The 19,096-nt window shown below is 35.1% G+C and overlaps 2 protein-coding genes across 3 annotated transcripts; both read left to right on the top strand.

Moving 5' to 3' along the window:
* The first annotated feature begins 2,942 nt into the window (after nucleotides 1-2,942).
* LOC144566540 (OBERON-like protein) lies at nucleotides 2,943-8,107 on the top strand. 2 transcript variants are annotated; one of them, XM_078316576.1, is made up of 6 exons: nucleotides 2,943-3,212; nucleotides 3,520-3,856; nucleotides 4,468-4,868; nucleotides 5,418-5,869; nucleotides 6,605-6,939; nucleotides 7,567-8,107. In XM_078316576.1, the coding sequence occupies exons 2-6, from the start codon at nucleotides 3,539-3,541 to the stop codon at nucleotides 7,882-7,884; spliced, it is 1,824 nt and encodes a 607-aa protein (XP_078172702.1). In that variant the 5' UTR covers nucleotides 2,943-3,212; nucleotides 3,520-3,538; the 3' UTR covers nucleotides 7,885-8,107. The 2 variants fall into 2 exon arrangements, with proteins under 2 accessions (XP_078172702.1, XP_078172703.1); XM_078316577.1 differs by having other exon boundaries at nucleotides 3,027-3,223.
* An 8,053-nt stretch (nucleotides 8,108-16,160) lies between these two features.
* LOC144565912 (CASP-like protein 2B1) lies at nucleotides 16,161-19,063 on the top strand. Its single transcript, XM_078315754.1, has 3 exons — nucleotides 16,161-16,583; nucleotides 17,677-17,809; nucleotides 18,701-19,063. Exons 1-3 carry the CDS (start codon nucleotides 16,378-16,380, stop codon nucleotides 18,962-18,964), a joined length of 603 nt encoding a protein of 200 aa, XP_078171880.1. The 5' UTR covers nucleotides 16,161-16,377; the 3' UTR covers nucleotides 18,965-19,063.
* The last annotated feature ends 33 nt before the right edge of the window (nucleotides 19,064-19,096 follow it).

Below are 19,096 nucleotides of genomic sequence, written 5' to 3'. Positions count from 1 at the left end.
GTTCAAGTCAAATGGAATTGCAATATGGAATACTTGAACTCAAGAAATCGTGAAGACTTATCAAGAATGTAAATTGTAAAATCTAAACTTGGTAAAGTATTTTTGATGTTGTTTAAACAGGATAAAAACGTTGGTAACATTTGTAAAACGTTATAATGATTATACCTTAAGAAAACGCTGTGAAACAACTTGATCAAAGGCAAAGGAATCAAAAAAATATGCTGTAACGTTTTAAAAAGTTACAACGTTTTCTGTAACGTTTTTGAAATTGTGCTGTAACGTTTAAAAAAGTTACAACGTTTTATGTAACGTTTTAGAAATTGTGCTGTAACGTTTTAAAAAGTTATAACGTTTTCTGTAACGTTTTAAAACGTTATGTAATGTTTTAATTAAATTCAGCCTTCAAACAATTCCTGTTTTGATCAAGATTTTACAGAGCAAAACGTTGTGTAACGTTTTTGAACGATTAGCTGAGCTGTCAGGAAATTGAAAACCTAAAATCGCATTATAATATAAAACGTTGTAACGTTTTCAGAAAACGTTCTAACGTTTTAGCTCAATTTGCTCATTTTTGAGCTGTCTCTATAAATAGAGCAGTGGAGTCTCTTCCCCACTCAACCTAGCCGTCCCTAAACTTCAAAAGAGGCGATTTTCTGAGAGCTTGGTTCCACCATTATTGATTGAACTTAAAACTTCAATATCTCTCAATCAATCTCAAACAACCTCAAATCCACTTCACTAATCTCTAATTAGATTAGGTTAGAGTAATCTATTGAGTATTTCTCTTGTTCTTGAGTAGCTTGTGTGACTTCCCTTGTTTGTAAGGGCTCGCCGGCTCAAACCTCGAGTTGCTCGTGTGACTTCCCTTGGTTGTAAGGGCTCGCCGGCGCTCATCTCTCGTTGGCCGTGACTTTCCGTTTTGTAAGGGCTCACGGTTCACAATTGTAATCCTTTCATATTGGGTAATAGAAAGACGCACCTAGAAAGAGGTTGCGACGCCCCGGAGACGTAGGCCTTTGTTTTGCCGAACTCCGTTATCACCCCGCGTGTCAAATTTCTCTAAACTCATCTCTTTACTTTCAATTGCAATTTAATTTCAGTTTTTGAGCAATTAGAGGTGCCCCTAAGTGTAACAATTTCTTAGTCAGATTCAGAAAAATTCAGCCAATACAAAATTCATCAGTGCGGACGCACTCAACCTCAGTGCGGACGCACTGGCATGATTCAGAACATAATTAACAAGGAAATTGGAGCGAGTGCGGATCAACCATCCGCACTCTCCACCAGTGCGGACGCACTGGACCTATAAAGGTTCAGAACTTCGAAATTTCGACGCGGTTTCGATTCATACTTAATTTACTTATTTAGAGGAACCTTAATTAAGGTTTAAACTTCCATTTTGTTAGCACGATTTTCGATTCTTGTTTTTAAATCATTAAAAATTAATTGTAAAAATTTTGTAACGTAACATAGCCAAACTCATTTATAAAACACACTCTCTCTCAATTTCACCACTACACACAAGAAAAAAGAAAAAAAAAACCCGAAGAGAAATAAATAAATAATAGTAGTAGTAGTAATAATAATAAGTTAGTGTAACCATGTAAACTTAATTTTAAAATAACTAATTTTTCCATGGAAACATTTTAATATTCAATAACTACATTAAAAAAATTACATTATTTTTTTATCTCCTTTTATTCATTAAATTTATTATTTACACATATATACTCTTTTATATTACCTTTAAATTGGTAAACATAATTGAATTGAATATGAGAAAAGAAAGAGAAAATTTACCTTCGTGCCTGATTTTTTGTATTGCCCGAGTTCACATGTGAAGTTAAAAAGAAAAGCTGCTGCTTACAAAATTTCCAAGTTACTTGTAAAATAAAATAATTTTTCAAGAGATAACTATTTTTTTATAAATATCTGAAGTAAGTTATTCAACTATATAATATTTATAAAACAAAGAATAGCTCGAAATAGCTGCTAACCCGACATTTCGGAATAGCTACTAACCCAACATTTCTAAGGAATAGCGGAATAGCAGCTAACCCGAGCTATTTCTTGTGTTGAGAATAGTTTTTTTTTTTCATCTAAACGTGAAAAACAAAGAATAACTCGCTAGAAATAGCTGCTATTCCTGGGTTGCAGACGATGCGAACTCATCTAAGTCGTCCTTCTGTATTTGCGGGGCCCAATTGAATCCCCGAGGTCAATGCGCAATTAGCGCTCGCGGTTAAGTTTAATATAATTTTGATTTAAAAGACAAGAACGTCCCAACTCCCAACTGACCAGCTGTTTGTCAATTGGAGCGTTAATCATGTTTTTATTTAGTCGTTCTTTTTTAATTGGGGGTCTAACTAAGACTAGTGCGAACAGGGTCAAAACAGTAAATGATAATGTTAACGAATCCGTATCACCCCAGGTACCTGAGGTACTAGCCTAAAATCTGGACCGTTCTTTTAGCTTGGCGCAAATCACAAAGCAACCCCTCTACAGTATTAAACTGGATAGAATTAATCTGGATCGTTACTTCTTTTAAATTGTACCTCAGGTACCTGGGCTTATACGAACTCAATGTTAGCACTGCTGAGGTTGGTAAGAATTGGGAATTTGGGATGTAATAAATCTAGCATGTCCGATTTTCTATGGCATATTTTCTGGATAATATACGTCGCGAGTGCCAACATCACAAACTCTTTTTTTGAAAGACTTTGACTCTTTCAGGGTTTTATATTCAGATCTCTCTAGCGATATTGCCACAGAGAACCCGGAGTCATCTGATAGCCGTCTCCTACTAGCGAGCTTGCTTTCGAGGTTCGTGCTAGTCTTCCGTGCGTTGACTGCGTCCGCGTACTGGTACTATTACTAATGTCCTGTGGCAAGATGTCTACACCCAACAATTTAAAGCACTTCGTATCCTAATTCACTCGTATAACGGTCATACTCATACATTAACATTGAGTGGGACCACGATGTCAGTTACTTTTTACGCGGAAAAATATCAGCGTCTCCTTTCTCCTCCTTTTTCTCTTTTTCACCGAAAGAAAGCCAAAACTGTCGCGCAGCCTAAGGGCTAGAACCTAGAGCAGGCTGGGAGAGACAGAGAGAAGCTTTTCTCCTCCGTGGAAACCCTAGCTCATCGCCGCTGATATTTTCCTGCCGAAACCCCGATCTGTTGCTACGGCGACTGATCTCTAGATCAGGTCAGTTCAAGGTCCATCTTCCCTTCACAACTGCTCTCTTTGTATATTTATAGTTCGAGAGATGCGATGAATGTGTGATTGTATTTCTCGGTTGTAATTGGCGCATATTGAGGTAATTCGGGCCGATGATTGGGAATTTTCAGGTTATTTAGGGTCAATGAATTGGGGCTAAGAAGATTAGGATTTTTCAGGTTATTTAAGGTAACAGTGAGTGATGATTTGATGGATCCTTTTACTTTATTCAGGGGAAAATGAAAGAAAACAAATAACCATTTGTAGTTAGTAACTAGAAGATCTTTGATTGCAGGGGTAGGTATATTCTCCGAATGGGAATGTCTTCAGGCGCTAATTTCAACAACCAGCCACCGCCAGCCATGCTCCCTCCTCGTCAGCTCCACCCAAGGTCCTCTGGGCTCCACACGTCACTCTCTCTTGCCTCGTCAGAGGCTGTCGGGTCACCTGAAATGCAGGAGCCAGGGTCGAACTCGGACATGGGCCATGACTCAGCTACCGAGAGTGCCAGTTCACGTGATACCTGGCCAGTTGAGACCACGAATCATAGCAACTCCCTTCCAAAGAAAGCTGAGAAGGAGAAGGAGGTCGTGGTTATGAATGGAGGTGGTGTTGTGGCACCTGAGTTACAGGTAAAGTTGCTTTTTCTCTTTTTCATATCTACAGAAAGTTCTTACTGTTGTATATTTGCCCAAAATTTTAATTCCTGTATAAGCTTTTGACCATGCACTATTTTTTTAGTACTAGGGAGATTTTATTTTGGTAATAACTAGATAAGCATAAGATTTTCATGCTTAAAGAACTTTGATTGTGGACCTATTAGCGCCTCATATCTGCATACCTCTGGGATATACCAGTTAATTGCACGTGCAGATATATTTTCTGTGCAATATAATTTTACACAATTAAATCATTGTATAGGACACACTTTTGTGTAAAACCAAAGGAGCAATGACTTGAGAATGATTTCTATAAGGCCCCCAGATGCCTATAAAATCATAATTTGATAAGGAACAAATGCACCGAACTAAGTAGTTAGTGGTATTGGGAGGTATTCAAATTGATGAAGTTTTCTAAATGAAATTTAGTTCCATCCTTACTGATGGTACCGAACAAGCTCTCAGGGAATAATCTCAAGTTTCTATCCTTTTTTCTGCATTTGGATGTCCAAGATCTTAGTGGTGCAAATTCGATTTGTGCAAGTCCACACCTGATTCTGATCTATTTGAAACCTTAATTTCAGGTGATCCGACGAATCTCGACTACTGATCGGCTGTCCCTGCGTGAGGTTGCACGGGATAGGGTCGATTTAATAGCAGAGCGCATGAAGGTGATGTCAGAGGAGCTTTTAGAAGATCTGAAGAATGAACTAAGAGTAATCCTTGAGGGCACAGGCGGGTCCCACCAGATCGAGGAGTTTATGGGCCTGCAGAAGCTGGTGCAGTCCAGGGTTGACCTGACAGCTAGTGCGCTTTCCATGGCACACCGGGTCCAGCTTGAGGTGCTTGTAGCAATCAAGACCGGCATCCAGGCATTTTTGCACCGCAGTGTGACTATACCCCCAAACCGGCTTGTGGAGATCTTCTTTTACAAGAGGTGCAGGAATATTGCATGCCAGAGCCCTCTCCCTGCAGAGGAGTGCCGGTCAGTCTTACATTCAAACTAATATTGCTATTTTTACCTTCTGATTTTTACTAAAAATATGAAATATAAAAGGCTATATCCATTCTGAAGAGTAGATAAGTTAGATTGTTGAGATGGTTGGAGAATGGAGATCCTGGTTCAGCTGTTTTGTGCCTGTGTTGATAATAAGTTAACTGTTTCTAAACCAATATCGGTGTCATGTAGAAGTTAGAATTGTTGAGATGTTTGGAGAATGTAGATCCTGGTTCAGCTGTTTTGTGCCTGTGTTGATAATAAGTTAACTGTTTCTAAACCAATGGCGGTGTCACGTAGTGCTCTCTTGTTTCAGTCTGCCTATTGAATTTTCAAGACTTGATTTCTAAGCAGCGAATTCTTATTTGTTTTAATCTTAAATATGTGCGAGTCAAATTATGGCACGCTCCGACAGTTATACTTCAACAGTTACATACACTAATGAGATTAGTTGGGATTCATGTATTTTGTATAGTTGGCCAGAGATATGATCACTGGTAACGATTCAAATGACTATATTATCTTATCTGCATGCAGGTGTGAAACATGCACAACTAGGAAAGGGTTTTGCAACCTGTGCATGTGTGTGATCTGCAACAAATTTGATTTTGAGGTGAACACATGCCGCTGGATTGGGTGTGACTTCTGCTCACACTGGACCCACACTGATTGTGCCATCCGTGTGAACCAGATTGGGCCTGGCCAGGTCAAGTCCGGCCTGGGCCAAGCTGAGATGCTTTTTCGTTGCCAAGCTTGCCAGCGTGCATCAGAGCTGCTTGGCTGGGTTAGGGATGTATTCCAACAGTGTGCCCCTGGGTGGGACCGGGATGCTCTGATCAAGGAACTTGATTTTGTTTGCAAGATCTTTCGTATGAGTGAGGATCCAAGAGGGAGGAAGCTGTTTTTTAAGTGCGGGAATTTGATAGAGCAGATGAGGAGCGGAGTGGCCGAGACAGTGGCTTGTCGGATGCTGTTACAGTGTCTCCAAGGTATTCTTGGTGGTTTGCTTGCAACCTTTTATTGGTTTAATTTGAATGGGATTGGAGAAGTATTTACGTCTATTTGATTGTTTTTTTTTTTTATCGACCTCATGAAGGACTACGTTGGAAACCAGTGCCAGATAACAAGTACACGGTTGGTTTGGACCACCCAATATCTGGCTCTAGTTGTAGTAACACCTATCTGCATCTGTTACCCAAGAATTTTTGTTATTTGTGCATAGAATTTAATCTCGAGACTAGTATTAGTCAAGCAAAAGAAAAAACAAAATAAGAGAAATGGAGATTGAATTGCCAAATAAAGGTTAATGGAAACCACCTCTTAATTGGCTCATCCAATCGTATCATCTGATTCCACTGTTTATGTTTTTTCCTGTTCAATATAGACAGCTTTTCTTGAAAAAGAAAAGAAAGAGCAATCAATTGAAAGATTGGCATTGTTGCTGTATTAAGTAAATCTACTGCAAATGAATAGTCATTAGTTAAGATTACATATACAAGCAAACAAAAAGGAAAATGAAAAAACATAGGTTTTCAGCAACTAAAATAAAATCGTCTTAATATATCTTATTATAGCACGGTCATTCTTCAGCTTGGTTCATGGGTTCTCTGATAAATTTCACAGTTCATGTTGTTCAAAGAGTGCTTTGATTCAACATGAGAAATGCTGAGTGGTACCCTTTTAGCCTTCCTTCACTAAAGTTATCTACAATCTTTGTTTCGCAGAGCTGGAGATTGAGTCTCCATTAAAGGGAGGGGACGGGGAAGATGGAGGTCGTCTAATAACACCTCAGGAAGCGTGCAGCAAGATAGCGGAGGTGGTACAGGAGGCAGTGCGAAAGATGGAGACAGTTGGGGAGGAGAAGTTGCGGGCGTACAAGCGGGCCCGCATGGCAGTGGAGGCATGCGAACGGGAGATGGAGGAGAAGACGCGTGAGGTGGCGCAACTGCAGGCTGACCGTCAGCGCCAGCACCTGCAAGTTGAGGAGCTTGAGAGTATTGTCCGCCTTAAGCAGGCTGAGGCTGAGATGTTCCAGCTCAAGGCCAATGAGGCTCGTCAGGTAAACTTGGGGATTTGGTGTGATGTTGTTTATTATGTACCTTTGGATGTTTGGTGTTAAGGCGGTACAGCACCTGACTGGTGTTTCGCTCGTCCAGTACAAAGCTTTGGTTTTTCTTTTACTTAGATGTTTGAGAGGCCAATATTTATGCTGAGATTAAAAAAAGAGAAAAAACTGAAGACAGTTGAATTTCCTAGGTAATGAAGAGATTGAACTGAGATTATGGGATGTTAATTTTTTGCACTGACCTTAAATTACTTTAAGGGTGCTTCTGTTGTTTTCAAACTACTGTCTGTTTTGTTCTCTCTTTTCTTTTAACCTCCGGTTTTAGAGGGAGAGGGGTTGTGTTTAGCTAGACCTGAATGCTGAGATAAAGCTTTCAAGCACAAGTAAATAGGGAAAATCATGTAATTCAACCAAAATTTAGATTATGGTGTGTTTTCCAACATACCACATTTAACCACATTGTAGGCTGATGCCTGTATAGTTTTACACGCCGTCAATAAATAATTCAGACTTCAGCAGCTTTGGTTTGAACTGTGAACTTGATCTAATTAATTGTGGTCAAGTGTGCCTCTTGGTCTATAGCGGATGAATGTATCTTTTTCAACACCTTCATAATTGCAGGAGGCAGAGAGACTCCAGAGCATAGCAATGGCAAAATCAGAAAAGGCAGAGCAGGACTATGCAAGCTTGTATCTGAAACGTCGCCTTGAGGAAGCTGAGGCTGAGAAGCAATACCTCATTGAGAAAATCAAGCTTCAGGATGGCCAGAAGGGCCCATCTGGCTCCTCAGGAACACCTCCAGTAGTTGCCCCTACTGGTGGTACCGCAAGCAGTGCCGGGGACCACTCACAGATGCTCATGCTGTCCAAGATTCAGGATTTGTTGAAGAATGTCAGGAGCATTTCCACAACCAAGTCTGACGGGTCTCAGTTGAAATAGTATGTATTAATTATGCGCTGTAGAGGTTAACTGATGTTGTAAGTTTGACGGGTTACTTCTATGTTGTAAAATGTTTGGCTAAACAGTTGTGCTGATTAGTTCTTTGGTTCAAAATATGCTGCGTCTATTTGTTATGTATAGCCTAGATGTTTCAGTTGTACACTGTTGAAAAGGCAAAGATGCCTCATTTGAGATCATAACTTTAGTTTTGAATGTTTGATTATATGTTATGTGAGTTAAGATTTACAACAGTATGTTATGCAACTAAATCGTTAACATCAGTAGAGTATGAAGGAGTGCAGAATCGGGGCATCAGCAAGCACCAAAATAGTGTTTCTTACATTTTTACATTTTTGGTCATATGTCATCTTTTGATGTATTTGAACTTCCAAGGCAACTTGGCCATTTAAGAGTTGATTAGCAGGGGCGGAACTAGAAAATTTTAATTGGGGTGGTTAAAAATTAAAATGCATAATATGTGATGAGTGCAATTTGAACTCAAGTTCTCTCAGATATAAAATTGGACTTTAACTATTAGGTTATAATTAAATATTTGTTATTTATTAAGAGGATCAGAATATATAAAAAGTTAAAAGTGGTTTACTCACTTTTGGCTAAGCCTTAGATCCGCCCCAAATGCTTCAGCCAATTAAATAGGATCAAACAAAACCACTTGCTGAATCTCCATGCTAGATTTATATTACTAATCAAATCGAACACAATTGAATTTCTGTTCATGTTTTTACTACCTTTGCTACAACAGTAGTACTGCTATTGTCGCCAAGCACTGTGTAGCACAGTGGCTAAGGCATATGCCTCCATGTGAGAGTTTTTAGGTTTGATTCTGGCTAGCAGGATTTAGAGTGTGTGTGCCTCAAGACTAATGTCAAAATAAAAAAAAATACTGCTGTTGTCATTATTCATTGTATCTAAAAACTGGCTTTCCCTTGCCGTCTTGTATTTTTCTTATTGAAAGAGCATTGGGAACAAAAATAAAGATAAAATCCAGTCAAATACTCAACTTCCCTCAAATGTAAACTGAAGTGAGGATAAGTGATCAACCGATAAAGCCTAAAGGTACCTTATCGTTGCGAGACCGAGTCCCAAAAGGAACCCACAACCTGGACGAGTACACGTTTTCAAATTTGCAATGCTTGGAAGTCTTTCCATCACGCATTTCAAGGTATTGATTTACATGATAAAGGACATCTGGCGGGACCATACAAACTTGTAGTGTTTTAATATTCAATTTATATGGGATGTGGAAAGTCACAGTATATGCAGATTTTTATGCAAACTTTAAATGAGAATTCATATATATATAAACAAGTATACAGTAATATGTGGTATAAATTACTGTTAATATACTTTAAACTGATAATTTTATAACTGTTAATATACTCTAAACCGGTAATATGTGGTATAAACTATTGTTAATATACTCTAAATCGATATTTTTATCACTGTTAATATACTTCAAACCAATAATATGCTCTAAATCACATATTCGGACCAAATGTAGATTTTCTATTCGGATTACTACGAATAGAAATATTCGACCGACAGAATATTACTACACTTACTACACTGTAAGCTTTTTTGTGTTTATCAAACTGAAGCTACTGAACTCTCATCTTCCAAACAAAAGCAAAACTAAGAAACAAGATTTTAAGGGACGTTTTCTTTTACTCAAAATAAACAATATATCTATTGTTTGTTTGTATGTGTTTTCAATCACACAAATAAACAATATATGAAATTTGTCATTTTTGAAAACAAAAATAGTCAATCCAACAATTAAAAAAATTAAATGATTCAGTTTTATTTACTTTTGACAGTTGACCAAATAATTACATTGCGCTATATTTTTAATATAGTGTATCTAAATGAGAGAGTGCGCTTCTATTTTATTTTTTATTTCAATATGTTTTGATGTCAATTGCTGTGGTTTGGCAACTAAGACTCAAGGCTTAACCTATTAATTTCTCTCTCTCTCTCTTTTTTACTTTATTTGCATGATTAAATTGTTCCACGTTACTTACGGCATGTCCTACCATGAATCAAGATGTATGCTCGACTTAATGCCCCATTTAAAACCTCATTTAATTAAGCTAGATAAATTTTCATCTTTCAAAGGCTCACACTATGTCACCAAATGTGTCTCTTTAATAGAGTTTTAACTTTTAGAGAAATGGAAGGTAGCACAATTGGCTAGAAAAATATTATAGAGTTGTTATACCCAAAAGTCGAGAACTTAATTTTTCCACACGAATCTTGATAGCTACTACCAAGTTTAAAAAAAAAAATAGAGTTTTAACTTTTAACCATTAAATTATTTGAACCAATCTCGCGGAAATCAAGGTGATGTTTTGGTGACGTCACGTTTTAACCAATAGCTCTCCAGTCACACAAACAGGATACTTCCATTGCCTCAATTTCATGTCCTTTAATCTCGTGTGATGTTTTTTTTTTTTTTTTATCCAGTGTAGTAATATTTGATCTATTCGGTCTATTCGGCCAAATATTCATATTCACTTGCAATTCGAATAGAAAATTTATATTCGGTCCGAATATGTGGTTTATAGCATATTACCGGTTTATAGTATATTAACAGTGATTTATATCACATATTATCATCATGAGGAATTGGATGACACTCTTTTTTGGTGACATTGGATGACGCCGTGCATTTTCAAAGTTCAAATAGTTGATCAAAACCGTTCAATTTGATGGATATGTTAAAATGTGCTTGCAGATCAAATTTTACATTTTTCTGAATTTTTTTACTATTTATTAAGATGGGTACAAAAATTCAACAGTATGAATATAGCAATTTTGTTAAATACTTAATAAATAGTAAAAAAATTCCAAAAAATGTAAAATTTGATCTGCAAGCACATTTTAACATATTCATTATATTGAACGGTTTGGATCGACTGTTTGGACTTTGAAAACTTTGAAAATCCATGATGTTATCCGATGTCACCAAAAAAGGGTGTCATCCGATCCCTCCTCTATTATCATATACTTATTTATATATATATATGAATTCTCATTTAAAATACGTATAAAAATCTGTATATGCAGCCGCATATCGTATATGCAGTATGCGATGACTTTCCGCATACCGAATATAAACCGAATATTAAAACACTGCTTTTGGTCTATTACAAATGGAGGCATATTGTTGTGGGCAAAGGAGAGGTGAAGGCAGAAAAAGATGAAATTAAATCTTGTCCAGCACTATCCTCCTCCACTAGGCAGCAGGCACTCGGCAGTCGGCAGTCGCCACCAAACAAATTTTGGCCACCAAAGCAAATGATGTCTCCATTTTGCGTGTGGGGTAAAATGATGTCTGTCTCCTTTTGTTTCCACTAGCAAAGACCTACCGACTATGAACAACAACAAAACCTCTCTAATCACTTTTCACGACTCATGTTTTGTCACGGAGTTCATACTAAGCTACTACATTTGATCCACGCTCAGTCTATCCAGTGTTTTCCTCTCTCTCTCTCTCTCTCTCTCTCTCTCTCTCTCTCTCTCTTTTTTAATAAAATAAAATATGCCATGCGCAATGATTAGATCCATCTCTTTTTAGCTGCGTTAAGATAAGAGGAGAAGTTTTGTATATCACAAACTTTTCAATTTTGCTTTTAGAAATGTTACTTTTCAATTTTTAAAGTTACTTGAAATTTTAAATGTTACAGATAAATTCAAATTTAGTAATTAAGGAATGGAGATGCTCTAACGGTCCGGGTGCCACGTGTCCCGGCTTTTAACAAATGGTTGCGGCCATGCTGCATATGCACAAGTGTCACAATTTCTAATTTTCTACCGGAATCATCTTTCCTCAATTCAGGATCGGTCCCGAAGATTTTGGAATCCGGGGTGGAAGAAATTTTTGAACTCTTTGTATATACCCGTGTTGTAAAAAAGGAGCTTAATGGCCTATTATATGCATGTTTAATTGTTAATGACTGTCAAACAGTTATGAATATACTTATCGAAGGTCTATTAGTTAATTTTTCCGATTAATTGGTCAATTATTCTCGATTATTCCCAATTATTTAGTTTATTCTCATTTGATCGTCCGTTTTTTTTTTCCATTTATTCCCATTTATTTTCGTTTATTCCAGTGATTATTTATTTTTACATTGTTTTTTTTTGTAATTGTGTGATAATAAGTTTCATAAACATGTATTGCAATTTTATTTGTGCTTGGCTATACATTCAATTTTTTTATATATGTTTTTTCTTCTTACTTATTTTGAATTAATTGATTAATTCCTCTAATATATATATACCATATATTTTTCTTACTTACTGATGTAATTTTTTCAATTAGTACATCATGTTCATATATTAAATTAAGTTGTTATTACAAACTAACTTTAGTGATTTTATGTTGGAATGTTTCATGTCTTTCAAATAATATATTGTTAGTGTTTGAAAATGCTTAATTCTCGAATTTATTTTTTAATTAAATAAATGTATTACTTACACATGTAAAGTGCGTGTGTATTGTTAAGCGTAGTTTCATGTTATAATAATAGAACTAAGTTAAATTAAGTTTATTTGATAAGTTTGATGAGTTAAATAAATTATTTTTTAAATAATTATGAATATATACACATAATTTTAATGAAAATACATTACTGTCTGCATAATTTTGATTAATCGGCCGCATACCGATTAATTGCTTGACAGTATCTCGTTCGTTCGACAAGCGCATACCATTATTTACAATAGTGATATACACAATTTTTTTATTGATTTGTAAATAGATCATATCTATTTATAGAAAAGTTTGAACCCTTTGAATATTCCAAGTTTGGGCCCTAATATTTTATTTATTTTTAATATATACAGATTATTATTTTTAAATATATGCAAAATATTTTTGTTTCTTTTGGAGCCCCATAAATCTTGGGACCCGGAGCGGTCGCCCTGGCTGTCCAACACCAGGGCCGACCCTGCCTCAATTTTATTATTTTTATATGTTATTATTTCTCAAATGAAGAAGCGAATTCCGTATAAACTCTTACAAAATGCTCAATTTACTGAAGAGTCCTTCCTTTATCTTCTTTGATGTATGAATTTATTTTTGGTTAAAAGCCACTGCATGTTATAGTCGAGTCCGGTTAGTATGACATCGGTGTCATATGACACTAACTACAAAATTGATTTGATAGACTTTAAACGACTAATTCAAACCATTCAAACCGATTTACTAGTGATGCATTTACATGCAAAATTTGTATATTTTCTAGTTATTTTAGTATCAAATAAAGCGATCAAAAATGTTGAAAATTGAATGCATTAAAATTAACTTTAAAACTCACACATTTGACTGCTTGACTTCATACTAAATAAATTTGAAACATTATAAATTTGGTATGTAAACGCGCAACTAATGAAATAGATTGGTTTGAACGGTTTGGATTCATCATTTGAAGTCGATTCGATAGGTTTTAGAGTTGATATTATATAGACTGAAATGACACTGATATCATACTAGCTAGACTCGTCATAGTCGGGTTAATAAATCTAGCAAAAAGTTGAAAACTTAAGAAAACTTATAATCGTTTGATGTAAGGCATGAGTACAGATTTTTTGAAGAGTGAATGAATGGAAAGAATAGTCTCTACTTACCTTCTATTTTTATGGTGAAAAAGTAATTATAAGTATTTATTTATTGTATAATTATTAAAAAAATAATTTATTTTCCATGCCCTAAGCAAATACATTTATTTATATTTGAACAATTAGTACAAGTTTATATCAGGAGAGTGTGAATTAAGAAGATACATTTTTACTAAGTGTAGATCACAATGATTAAAGTATAATAGAATTTCAAATTACTGAATTCAGCAAATATTAGGATGAGGAGGGATCCAATACCTCTTTTTTTCATACCTCATATTTTATATCTTCGTTTTTAAAGTTTAAATTGTTGATTCGAACCGCTCAATATGATATTTATACTAAAATATGCATGGGATGAAATTTTATAATTTTTGGATTTTTTTACTATTTTTGAAGATACGTACAAAATCATTATTTTTGGACCGTTGAAAAAACAATAATTTTCTATCCATCTTAAAAAATAGTAAAAAATTTCCAAAAATTGTAAAATTTCATCCCCAACCATATTTTAGTATGGATATCATGTTGAACGGTTTGGATCGATAATTTAGACTTTGAAAATGAAGATATGAGTATGATGAGGTATGGAAGGCATGAGGCATTGGAACCCTACTCTATTAGGATTATATTTGAGTTTCGTGTGGAGAAAAAAAAAATATGTTGGAGAAATAATTGAATTTTTTAATTGAGATAGTGACTATTAAATACAATAAAAAAATGTACTAAATTTTATGAATGATAATACAATATAGTCATTTATATATTGAATAAGGTGAACCCACACAAATATTAATACCAATTCTATTACTTTTATTCACTGTGAAAAAAAAGTTGCAAGAACCTTGCATTTCCATGTATAAAGTTTTACATAGTACAAATTTTAATTTTAGATGTTATAGCTTCAATAAAGAATTGTAAAAAGTAGGATTTTATAATTGTTTCTTATAATTGTAAAGATAAAAATAAAAAATAAAATCACTGGATATGATCTATGTTATTTTTTTATATGTACAATTTTGATTCTTTAACACCCTGTTTGGATGGAGAGTAGAGAAAGAAAGAGGAGGTGAAGAATAGAAGGGAATGGAATGGAATAGAAAGGAATATTAACATATTTAATTACTGTGTTTGAATAATTAATTAGGAAAAATAAATTTAACTCTCACTTCCGTCTTATTTCTTGTTTGATTGATTAAAATTTAGAAGACTAATGAGAAATTCGGTGACTGTTGTAGGATTGTGACAAAAAAATCGTATGAAAATTATATAGATAAGATATAGGGTTGGACATTTGTGTTAATTTTCCTAAAAATATTTGCAACAAAATTTCTTTTCATCTGTTACACAACAAATTGGAATGGAAACCGATTCTATTGATTACAATAATACAAGATTAAACCTTTCACCTTTTGTAACCTTCATCTTCGATATAATTTTATCAACCAAACACGATTTGACAGAAAATTTTATTTTCTTTTTATTTCCTCCCTTGCTCTACTCTCCATCCAAACAGGGTGTAAAGGGTGTAAAGCAAGATTTTGATTCTTTATATGTACAACTTTATATGTAGAATTAGATATTGATTCTTTAAAGGGTGTAAAAGTAAAACCCAATTTTGGGGACTCTCAATCCCCCAAATTAAAGCGTCACTGAAAGTATGGAACCCTTAAGACAAGTAACACCTCCATAAATGCTTTTTTTTTTTTGGGAGAATTTCATATATATCCCTCAAAAACTATGAAATTACGTATTTATCATCCAAATTTCTATAATTACGTCATTTAAAAATCTAATGACTCACACATTTATCCAATATAACTTTAGTAATATATCCAAAATTCAGATTAATTGTGTTTAATATTCTTAAAACTATAATTAATCAAGGATTAACTTAACTCCCTGTATTTTTTTCTTAGATATGTTCCCCTTTATACCCAATATAATAGATTAAAAACATACACTCCAAACTGAGCCAGTAACAAAAGAATTATTAACATCAAATTCAGTTAGAGTTGTTATATTGGAAAAGATGGAGTGGTTACATTATTTTTAAACGATTAAGCTGGAGCTGAAATCGTAATCTTTGAGTCTGTTGCCTTCTTCTCTCCGAATTTCAGCGGGAGAGACGAGATGAGGAGAGAATTTCAGCAGGAAAAGGAAAGTTACGTCAAAAAAAAGCGGGAGGCAAATATATGCGCAGAAGAGGAAGGGGGAGAGACTAAATAAACCTTTTTTTTATATAACATTAAACTTAATTAATCTCATTTTTTTATTAATTGAGTAAATATGTGAGTTATTAGATTTTTAGATGGTAAATATGTAATTACATAAATTTGGATGATAAATATGTAATTTCACCGTTTTTGAGAGGTATATATGAAATTCTCCTTCTTCTTTTTTGTGTGTAGATAGGCCCTACCTTTAGAATTCACATCCTCTCCAATACCTGATAAGGGAATCTTTTACAATTACTAGATCTGAACCGTAATTTTTAACTTGGCACGAATCTCAAAGCCCAAAAATGGGGCCCCTAAAGTGACCCGAATTCCAAGCCGGTTGAGATTTAATCTCAAACCGTAAAGTAAGTGATCCTCAGCAATAATTGTGCAATACCTGAGAGGATACGGGTTCCTATCTTTATGGCTTTACTCCTTTCTATGCTAAATTTAATGCTCCGTTGCCATTAAATTAAGTTCAGTACCAGTCTCGTCTTCTCGCTGTCTCAATCCCTTTCATATATAAAAAGAAGCACCACCTTCCCTCTTTCATTTCTCACCCAGTCACTCTACCTCACTTCAATTTCAATCCCACTTTAATAGACTATATATATATATAGTTATTGGTTCAATGAGTTTTGGGGATGTACCAGTTTACAGCTTGGGAGGGAGGATGAAGGCACTGGAGAGAAGAGTTAAGATAGGAGAGGTGGTATTAAGGCTGGCTATGTGTGGTCTGTGTGTAATTACTTGTGCCTTGATTGGTACCGATACCCAGGTTAGAATGATCTTCTCCTTGGAGAAGAAGGCCAAGTACACTGACATGAAAGCACTTGTGTAAGCTAGCTGCTTAAGCCTTCAACTGTTTTACTTTACATTATGCTTTCTTTTTGTTTTACTGTACAAAAAAACAAAAGTTCTTTCTTTTTAAAAAAAAAAATAGAAAGCTTTTACCTTTTTCTCTTCTTGGTTATATACCACGTTGTCACAGGAAGATGTGATGCTGAACATGGGCTTAAAAAATCATTTTACTATTGAAATAGCTTTTTGAACCCAAAGCACAAAAAATGAAAAAAAACAGTACCTTCTTACAATATCAGATAATACCTTTATTTTATTTTTCCATGATAATATCCTTTTGGGTCAGTATACATTTTTTTTTCTGATATATCGCCCTTTTCTTCAATAAAGTATAACAGTTTTGATAGGTCTAGCAAACTATAGATTTAGAATGTTATGTAAAGTTTTGCAATATGGGGACTCATTTTTATTGGTTTATTTTGTGGTGCCTTAAATCAGTGTTATTTTTTGGTTGAACTTTGCTTTATCTCTATTTAGTATTTTCCAAATATTTAATACTTCCGCAAATCAACATATATTGAAACCGTTATATATATTTTAAAACGGTGGACCAACTATTGCGGGCAATAGAGGATTTTTGAGGTTTTGCAGTACACAAGAAATTGCAAATTGCCCATTTGATTTTTTTTTTTTTTTATCATTTTATAGTGGCATTGTTCTGTTTTACAATTTTTGTTATTGCGTAAGCTAATTCCTTACTCAAGCTTCACCTGTGTACAGAAAAAAAGGTTTGTCTTTGTTAACTAAATTATGAGGTTGGTGGACCTTAAATAACTTGGTCTCTAGCAAAACCATCATTTAAAATTTTCTATTGTCTTAGTACAATACAGACGTGATAGGTGCAGTTTGTACCCAACCTATAAAAATTTGTCCCTTCTTATATGCCAAGATAATTTAAGTTGTACAACAACCTCCTTTAACAAGGTTGTTATATAATATCCTACTTCAGACATTTGGAGTTCTATTCTGGGGTAAACCACCAAGCTTTTCAGATTACTTAATTTCTGACATCATTATCTGAATTCCCAATTCAAGCTTGCATTTCTGATAGATTAGTGGTTGGATGTAGGTTTCTAGTGATAACAAATGGTATAGCCTCTGGATACAGCCTGATACAAGGGGTAAGGTGTTTAGTTGCCATGACTAGAGGCAGTGTTTTGTTCAACAAAACCTTGGCCTGGGCTATCTTCTCTTGTGATCAGGTAACATGTCAATTTTCTCACTAATTAGTTGGTCTTAGCTACTTAAATATTTTCTGACAATTTTAAAAAAATAATGTCAAAGTACAAGAAAATGATAATAGGCGCCATGTGCAGCGTGATAATTCTGTATCAGTGTGTCTAACATCTAACAGTAAAGATGGAGAATAATTTGGACTATGACATTTGAAACTTATTCATAATCAAAGAGGCCCACAAATTAGCATGAAATTATGAAAATTAGAAATAAAAATGGGAGTATATTGAAAAACAAAAAACATTCCTTTCTTTAGTATATGGTACCCTCCAGTTCTAAGATTCTAAGATGACTAAGTCTTCCCCTGTTTAGCCTTTAATGTTGTGATATTGATTGCTCATTGAATGTAGGCGCTGTAGGCAGATGACTTCAGTGGCATAAATTCATTGAGCTTTTAATACTTTTATTGATCACCTGACTTCCATACCAGAGTTATGTACTTATGTCTAACAACACAAGTTGATATCCTCTGCAATGCAGTGCGCGCGCGTGTGTTGCTCAGCCCTTGGCACGAATCATGAGGAGATCGGACAGCTTAGGGCTGCACAACACATTTATGCGCTATAGAGGATCTTGAATCAATTTGCCCAAATTTGTTTTAAACCATCAATGAACCCTAATCCATACAGGAACCCCCAATTAAACACAATCAAAATTAACAGTAATGAAGAACGAAACTAATCAAGGAAGCCACTTTTATATAAGATATAATTGTTCCAGAACCGAGGTCTGAGTCCGACACTGCAATCCTAATTTCCAATTGCACTAACAGATGCCAAAAATCAAGTCCCTACTGTTGTACCTTGTATTATGGACTTACTTAAATTATGCATTTAATTTCATTTTTTACACTGTAGGTGATGGCATATTTGCTCCTTGCAGCTGTAGCAGCTGCTATGCAATCGGCCGTGTTGGGTGAGTTCGGACAGCCAGAGATGCAATGGATGAAGATATGCAACCTCTACAGGAAATTTTGTAACCAAGTAGGAGAGGGTCTTGTGAGCTCATTTCTAGCGAGCCTAAGCATGGTTACCATCTCTTTTCTCTCAGCTTTTAACCTCTTTCGCCTCTATGGCCCCAACAAGGGCAGGGGCAATACATCCTATACGGTAGGCATGTAGTGTAATGGTTTTCTGGCATCCTAAGCATGCTTCTGTTGAGTGCAACTTAAATGTGAATGTTATGTAATAAAACCGAGATAAAAAATGTTTTGAACTAAATTTTTCTTTTTATGTGTCCATATGCACGTACGC

Source organism: Carex rostrata, chromosome 15 (assembly GCF_964058835.1).
Source record: "Carex rostrata chromosome 15, lpCarRost1.2, whole genome shotgun sequence".
Lineage (NCBI taxonomy): Eukaryota > Viridiplantae > Streptophyta > Magnoliopsida > Poales > Cyperaceae > Carex > Carex rostrata.
Note: the sequence above shows the minus strand (reverse complement) of the source record. Positions and strands in the feature narration are given on the sequence as shown.